Here is an 8,910-nt window from a genome sequence, read left to right on the forward strand (position 1 = left end):
ATCCTAAAGTAGGTTTACAAATAATTTCGGTCATCGTGAGACGAGGTATCTTCAGCCTTGTACGATAACGAACAAAACGGCACAAAAATACAGTCATTCAATCAGTATTGAGGGAACAGTGCTAGTGACCACAAGTGTTGATAACTACTGGTAAGTACATATATATATACATAAAATCACGCCCCTTTCCCGGAGGGGTAGGCAGAGACCACCTCTTTCCACTTGCCACGATCTCTGCATACTTCCTTCACTTCATCCACATTCATAACTATCTTCATGCAAGCTCGGCGGTTTCGGGTACTTTTTACCTGACCCTTTACCAGGACGTCCTTAATTTGATCAAGATACGTTCGTCTAGGTCTTTCCACTCATAATATATACATACATACATAAATTCACGTCTATATCCCTTGCGGGGTAGACAGTGCCAACAGTCTTGGAGAGACTGATTGGTCACGTTCAGCTGTTCGGCTTAATGATGGAATTGAGATTCAAATAGTGACAGATTGTTAGCCTATCGCCTAAAATAAGAATCCTAAGTTTATAAGCCTATTCCTAGTCGCATTTTACGACTGGTATAAACCTATGTAGAAATAGGTAGTTGTAGGAAATTTTGGGATACAAAAGTTAGAGTCGGTAAAGCACCATAAAGATTGAGTCAGATCATATGTCCGCGGAGATTGCATGAAGAGTGTTATGAAAGTGGATGAAGCGAAAGAAGTATGCAGGGATCATGTATTGGTACTGGAAAGATGTAATCTCTGCCTATCTCTTCGGTAAAGAGGAGGCACGGAACCCTTAAAAATTCAAAATTTTTATTCATTATTATAGGTTACTTCATATCGCTTAATAATTGTCAAAACGTATGTTTAAACAACATTGGTTGACGTCAAATAAATAACTTAAAACTTTACGTTTACTGCCGCTTCCAAGGCGTCAGTGCAGAAGAACCGGTAACAAACTGCACTGCAGCATTTTGTTCAACAACGTTAACTAAGGGATAGGCTTATAAACTTGGGATTCTTCTTTTAGGCGATGGGCTAGCAACCCGTCACTATTTGAATCTCAATTCTATCATTAAGCCAAACAGCTGAACGTGACCTTTCAGTATTTTCAAGACAGTTGGCTCTTTACCCCGCAAGGGATGTAGACGTGATGATATGTATGTAGGCATCTGGGGAGGGAATTTTTAAATCCCAGCCCTTCGCATGTTGAAAGATTTGGCGAATCGAGAGTGCGAGAGCTGGGGATATCGACCATGTATGGGTGGACGGCCCAAGACTTATCAGTCGTATCATGAATTACACAATCTGTGTAATACACAGACATCGGTATAATCTGGGGGTACGGCAGTGGCCCCGACAAGTCGAGCAAAAAGGCGACACGGCCGTACCATCCTTTTTTCGAAACAATTCAGGCTATTTTCGACTCCGCTATAATTTCGTTGTGGATAAAAAAAGAAGCCTGAATTTTCAGTGACTAATCAGGCGTTATATAACATTTATAGCTTGTTTTGGAGACGAGAGTTTCAATCGCGTGAAGCGTGATAGACTAAAGAATCTAATATAATTGTCATATCCAAGTCTATTGTCTAAGTCGGCCTATTTGTTGAAAACGTAAAATACTTTTAATATTGGCATGAAAATAACTTGTGTAATAACTTTAGACAGAAGGTCCTTTAAATAGAGACTAAATAGATTTTGGTATTAAATGGATCTCACAACTTTTTACGGTAGAAAGACTGAGCTGCGAGACTTGGCTTTTTTACAGGATGTTTTTGATGGTTATTATTATTCAGATTTCTGTTCATGCACAAACTTGTTCAAATTTTGTTTGTATACTAACCTTTAACACAATTATCTTATCAATTTACGACCTAATAACCAACTAACAAGACTTAAAATCGCAAGTCACTTGTCCATAGATTAATCAAAATATTATTATCAAATTGTATTTAACCTTATCATGATGAATTAAGGTTCGAAATGTTTTTTTGCGGATATGATAACAGTACAGTGACTTGCATTCAATAGACATAGCGACAAGACAAGACTTGGTTGTTGTAACTACTTAAATAAATAAAAAATAGCAACAGATGAATTAAGTAATTGAAATATTTTTTAATTAGCTGTTGCCCGCGACTTATCGCGCGAATCTTAATCATACAGTCGGATACAGACAGACAGACAAATAATGTAACAAAAAAATTCTCTATCCGTTTCAGTCAAAATATTAAATGTACAGACAAAATATTTTTAACGTTTTATTATATGTATAGATAATCTCGTAATGTCGTGTGGTTTCCGGATAAAAAAGAATAGGACCACTCCTTTTCTTTTGCAATAGAAGTCGTAAAGGGCGACTAAGGATATGCTAATAAAGTTGGGATTCTTCTTTTAGGAGATAGGCTAGCAACCTGCCACTATTTGAATATTTTTAGTTTTATTAACCTATATTGCCAAACAGCTGAATCTGGCATATTAGTGTTTTCAAGACTGTTGGCTCTATCTACCCCGCAAGGGATAACGACGTGATTAAATGTATGAATGTAGAATATTTTTTCATTTTTAGAAATGGGTCGAGTACTTACAATTTTGGCGGTGGTAGCCATCGGTTTAGGGTTATGGGTTGCGTTCCCGTGTTGCGACTCTCCGAAGGCCCCCAAGATGGATCTGGAGGAATGGTGGGGACCAAACGAACTGAAGGGAAAGACTGACACCAGTGTGCGACCGTTCCAGATCAAATTCGATGAAGCAGTAAGTATTTTTTTTTGTTTTCATAAAAAATATTATTGGTCTTCTATTTATCCTTCTGGGGTTAGTCCCGGTTACATCATTACCTCTAGAATAGAATAGATTTATTTTCAAAATTGTATACAAGGTATCACTCATTGACGTCACATCACTTAAATCTAATTATAACTACGAGCGCTTCCAAAGCGCATGTGTAGAAGAAGCGGCGGAACAAACTACACTGCAGCTCTCTGGATTCATCTGATGCCCATTATCCCGGATTTATTAGGTCAAGTGTTTCAACGAAGCAACACCTATATAACCTCGGCTACGTTTGCAGAGGAATCTTACCTAGATATATTAGATCATAGTAAAAGCCGCCACTCCATCTCTTTCCCATGGAAGTCGTAAAATGCGACTAAGGCTTACAAACTTGAGATTCTTCTTTTAGGCGATGGGCTAGCAACGTGTCACTATTTGAATCTCAATTCTGTCATCAAGCCAAAAAGCTGAATGTGGCCTATCAGTCTTTCCAAGACTGTAACAACAATGTATCAGTTATAATTAAAGATCGGAATAGGTAGATTGAATTGGGGTCAATGAACTGAAACGTATATATATTAATATGGACATGCCTCCGTACGGGATTGCGGGATTTGTAAATTATTAAGATTTTTTCCGGAATTTTTACAAGTGGGATGAAGAATATATTAGTGGTAGCTGTTTTCCCCCGACTTCGTTCACGTAAATTGTAGTCCTATGTTACCCGCGGACAATATAGTTTACTGTAAGTGTAAGTACTGAAATGGAATCCCGGAAAAGAGGCTTATCCATGTTATGCTTTCTATGGTAATTCATGATACATAAAATCAATCTACCTATTCCGATCTCTGGTTATAATACTAAAACTTATATGTATATATAAATCTTTTTCAGCTAGTACAAGACCTGAAATCACGTCTAAAGAGTCATCGTCCCTTCACTCCGCCTTTGGAAGGAATCGGGTTCGAATACGGTTTCAACTCCAAAACCCTGGAGACGTGGGTCAAATACTGGGCTGAGAAGTATCCTTTCGGTGAACGAGAGAAGTTCTTGAACCAGTTCCCTCAGTTCAAGACCAATATCCAGGGCCTGGATATCCATTTCATCAGGGTTAAACCTCAGGTAAAATCATCACCATCTTAGCCATAATTCGTCCATTAAATATTTATTTAATAACATTTCGCTTGTAGTTCCTCCCACATGTAAATAACTCTTTATCCTTATACAATTCCATTAAGATCGGTTAACCTTATTATATAAAATTCTCGTGTCACAATGTTCGTTCCCGTTCTCCTCCGAAACGGCTTGACCGATTCTCATGAAATTTTGTGAGCATATTGAGGTCTGAGAATCGGCCAACATCTATTTTTCATACAGATAAGGGTTGTCCGCCCTTAACATTTGAGCGATGGGCTAGCACTATTCGTAGCGTCACTATTTGATCTCAATTCTATCATACAGCCAAACAGCTGAACGTGGCCTGTCAGTCTCTTCAGGACTGTTGGCCCTGTCTACCCCACAAGGGATATAGATGTGACCATATGTATGTATGTATGTTAATCCTCCAGGTGCCACAAGGTGTGGAAGTGGTCCCAATTCTCCTCATGCACGGCTGGCCAGGTTCCGTCAGGGAGTTCTTCGAAGCCATACCCCTTCTTACGAAGCAGAGGGAAGGATACGACTTCGCCTTCGAAGTTATTGTCCCCGCATTACCTGGTTATGGATTCTCTGATGTAAGTATTCACTGTCATATTTTTTCTTAATTATTTAACTTATGAATGAAAGCAGGTTGGCTGAGCAGATATACAAGGAGAGTGTGGAGGGAAAGGTCGGAGTGGGAAGACATAGATGAACGTATCTTGATCAAATTAAGGACGTCCTGGTAAAGGGTCAGGTCAAGAGTACCCGAAACCGCCGAGCTTGCATGAAGAGAGTTATGAATGTGGATGAAGCGAAGGAAGTATGCAGAGGTCGTGGCAAGTGGAAAGAGGTAGTCTCTGCCTTTCCCTCCAGGAAAGAGGCGTGATTTTGTGTATGTATGTATTTAACTTCTTGACATTACATCCGGTGACATTTACATACAGTATAAGTACGTATTATTAAATTGGATTCATTTCCAAAATTGGATACAAGTTATCACTTATTGACGTCACATCATTTAAATCTAATTATAACTACTACCGTTTCCAAAACGCATGTGTAGAAGAAGCGGCGGAACAAACTACATTGTAGCATTTTCGTCGGACGTCAATTTACAAATAATAGATCTCTTAAATGTAAATCGTGGACGAATAGAAAAAAAAAATATACTAAAATGCTTCTTGAAACAGGTATCATTACAAAAGTCTTCTCAAGAACCTATAGTAATCAGTATGACTCTGCATGAAATGATATATTATTATTATGACGTTTCGGAGTATTTTTTGTTGTTGTTTACCTTGTTTAGTTTGCGTACCTAATTGTTCTACATACATATAGTCACATCTATATCCCTTGCGGGGTAGACAGAGCCAACAGTCTTAAAAAGACTGATAGGCCACGTTCAGCTGTTTGGCTTAATGATTGAATTGACATTAAAATAGCGACAGGTTGTTAGCCCATCGCCTAAAAGAAGAATACCAATTTTTTATAAGCCTCCCTTAGTCGCCTTTTAAGACATTAATGGGAACGAGACGGAGTGGTCCTATTCTTTTTTTTTATTGGTGCCCAGAACCACACAACACAACTATTCTATAACAAATATGATTATATCCCAACAAAATACTTATTATAAATTCCAATTAAATAAATTTGTTTGTTTTTTGTCGTACAGGTAGCAATTACAGATATAAATCTTTTTATATTATATTATTAATAAAGTTATTATTATATCATATACAAATATTATTATCATATCATATATATATATATATATATATTATCATATACATATATACACACAGTCGCTATGTTGAGTTAAGTTTTAGGGAACAGTATTTCTATTGAAGGGGACGTCGAATCACCCTCTTCCTGAACGGGAATTCGGCAAGAAACCGACTCGGAAGTCGAAAAAATAAAACATACTTATTTTTATACTTTAGAACATGAATTGATTAACGTATTTTAACTTAGAAACACGTAAATGCTCTAAAAACATAATTCCCTCCAGGGTGCAGTCCGCCCAGGTCTCGCTGCTCCTCAGACAGCCGTCATCTTCCGCAACCTGATGCACAGGCTGGGCTTCAAGAAGTTCTACATCCAGGGTGGAGACTGGGGCGCGCTGGTAGCCTCTTGTCTGGCTACACTGTTCCCTCATGAAGTACTGGGTCATCATAGTAACTCGCTTCTTCTTCAGGTGTGTTATTTTAGGACAGTTTTGGCGGGAAAATACATACACTTACATATGGTCACGTCTATATCCCTTGCGGGGTACACAGAGCCAACAGTCTTGAAAAGATTAGAGCTACGTTCAGCTGTATTTAGTATAGTAGTAGTTATTTACTAAGGGATAGGCTTATGAACTTGAGATTCCTATTGTAGGCGATAGGCTAGCGACCTGTCACTATTTGAATCTCAATTCCATCATAAAGTCACACAGCTGAATGTGGCCTTTCAGTCTTTTCGAGACTATTGGCTCTGTCTACCTCGCAAGGGATATAGACTTGACTATATATAAGTATGTAGCCTTGAACTTAGATAGATAAATATACTCATTATTGCACCATAAGAAAAAGAAAAACGCAAAAAACGTGGCCATTCAGTCTTTTCAACACTGTTGGATCTGTCTACCCCGCAAGGGATATAGACGTGACCATATGTATGTATGTATATAAATAAAAATCATTTCAGTCTAGCAGCACTACTTGGAGACTCATCCTTGGTTCCTTCATGCCGTCATTGGTGGTTGAACCCAGTTTAGCCGATCGCATGTACCCATTGTCCAAAATATTCTCCTTCATGCTTGAAGAGTCTGGATATCTCCACCTGCAAGCCACGAAGCCTGATACAGTGGGTAAGTGATTCCTTTTACGATGGAAAAAGATACCCATTACTATAGAATCTCATGTTTACTTCTTCAATTTGTTAAAGACTTTATGCTTGTCTATTTCTTCATCCTTTAGTCCAGGTTGCATTTTCACCACTCTGGAGAGGAGCCCGGGGTATGCCTTTGACCATGGATCCTGGAAAAGAAAGGCTTTTCCGATATGAATTACTTCCGCCAAGAAGTTATATTAAACGTTTGTGCCGTGTGGTTCCCAGCACTAATATAAAAAAGAATAGGACCACTCGTCTTTCCCGCGGATGTCGTAAAAAGTGACTAGAGGATAGACAGTATTTTCAAGACTGTTGGCTCTGTCTACCCGCAATGTATAGATGTGATTATGCGTATGATGTCCCAACAACCTTGTACAATTTTAGTCCTGATTTTTATCAGATCAACATTACTGTTTTACCTTCTTTAATCATGTTTTCTCTCTCTTCCAGGAACCGCATTGAACGACTCTCCAGCCGGTCTTCTAGCCTATATCCTGGAGAAATTCTCAACATGGACCCGCCCTGAACATAAGACTAAAGTGGACGGAGGCTTGGAATTCCGCTTCACCAAAGATCAGCTGATTGATAACCTCATGATGTACTGGACCCCCAAAGCAATCACAACTTCTGTAAGGTTCTACGCCGAGAATATGAATAAGAAAAACTTGGCATTCTCTCTGGATAAGTAAGTATGGGTATATCTATTTTTGCACATCATACCGTATTACTGGAAGCTTTCTTAAGTGTTAGCTTTGAAACAATGTTTAGAAAAGTGGTTGTGTTATGTGCCGTGTGGTTCCCGGCACCAATAAAAAAAAGAATAGGACCACTCCATCTCGTTCCCATGGATGTCGTTAAAGGCGACAAAGAGATAGGCTTATAAACTTGGGATTCTTCTTTTAGGCGATGGGCTAGTAACCCGTCACTATTTGAATCTCAATTCTATCATTAAGCCAAACAGCTGAACGTGGCCTATCAGTCTTTTCAAGACTGTTGGCTCTGTCTACCCCGTAAGGAATAGAGACGTGATCATATGTTTGTATGTAGTTAAGTGACTCAACCAATGGACTGAACTCTTAAATTTATCCGGCTAAGCAATAATCTTCCTAGCGTTAGTCCTGGTTGGGTAGTAACTTCTCTGGAGAGGAGCCCGGGGTGCGCCTATAACGATGATCATAGGCTGGGAAGCTGAGGCTTCTACATCCGTGTAGCGGGAGCGATGATTCAGCTCGACCGCCACCAAAGGGAAGATCTTCCGCCAGGCTAGGTGTTATGCCTGGGAAACCGCGCGACAGACGATGTTGTGTCGGAGGTTGTATATATAGCTCCAATCCGTGAAATCTTTGCTTGCGCGATTTAGGTTTTTCGCTGTTTATGACTGATAGCGTCGCGTGAATCTATTTTTTTATTTTTGTGACTTGTGGCGTACAGATTTCGCCACATCCGGATAAATAAGTACCACAAACAAAACAGCGCTTGATAAAACGGAGTATTAGACACGTAAACGTTAGTATCCACAATAATTAATTCTTCACGAAAGATACGTTACAAGCAAAGAAATTCGACGGTAAAAATTAATGCCAACACCATCTATGCCTCTAAGAACCGTCCGGTTATCTTCGGAGAATCATGGGACAGGTGCGCTGCGCACGCGCTTGCTTTCATTCAGCGTCGCGTCGGCGTAGCGCTAAAGTGGATCTTACAGGTGTAAGCTGCGCAGGCGCTTCCAAGACGACGATGTTTGAAAGACGCTAACTGTGTAAAGGCCTTAAGGATGTAATGAATACCAAAAAGAACTAATTACGTTCTGATTTTTATTTTTATTTTTTAATTTGCAGCGTCAAGACACCAGTTCCCACATGGGGAATTCAAGCCAAGAATGAGTTGGCGTACCAACCCCCAAGCTTCCTTAAAACGAAGTATACCAACCTCATTAATGTGACCGTTTTGGACGACGGCGGTCATTTCTTCGCCTTTGAACTCCCCAAAGTGTTCGCCGAAGACGTGTTCAGAGCTGTAAAAGCATTTAGGGCGTGGCACGCGATTAAGAGAACTGAACTGTGATATACATATTATGGTTTGTTTTGTTAAGTTTTTGTTAATACATTTTGTTATTTTTATA

At 39.3% G+C, this 8,910-nt stretch overlaps 1 protein-coding gene across 1 annotated transcript; it reads left to right on the forward strand.

The window, feature by feature from the left end:
- The first annotated feature begins 20 nt into the window (after positions 1-20).
- On the forward strand, positions 21-8,910 carry LOC106136016 (juvenile hormone epoxide hydrolase). Its single transcript, XM_060951894.1, has 8 exons — positions 21-150; positions 2,572-2,756; positions 3,669-3,896; positions 4,343-4,507; positions 5,923-6,108; positions 6,603-6,765; positions 7,239-7,473; positions 8,627-8,910. Exons 2-8 carry the CDS (start codon positions 2,574-2,576, stop codon positions 8,850-8,852), a joined length of 1,386 nt encoding a protein of 461 aa, XP_060807877.1. The 5' UTR covers positions 21-150; positions 2,572-2,573; the 3' UTR covers positions 8,853-8,910.

Source organism: Amyelois transitella, chromosome 26 (genome assembly GCF_032362555.1).
Source record: "Amyelois transitella isolate CPQ chromosome 26, ilAmyTran1.1, whole genome shotgun sequence".
Classification (NCBI taxonomy): domain Eukaryota; kingdom Metazoa; phylum Arthropoda; class Insecta; order Lepidoptera; family Pyralidae; genus Amyelois; species Amyelois transitella.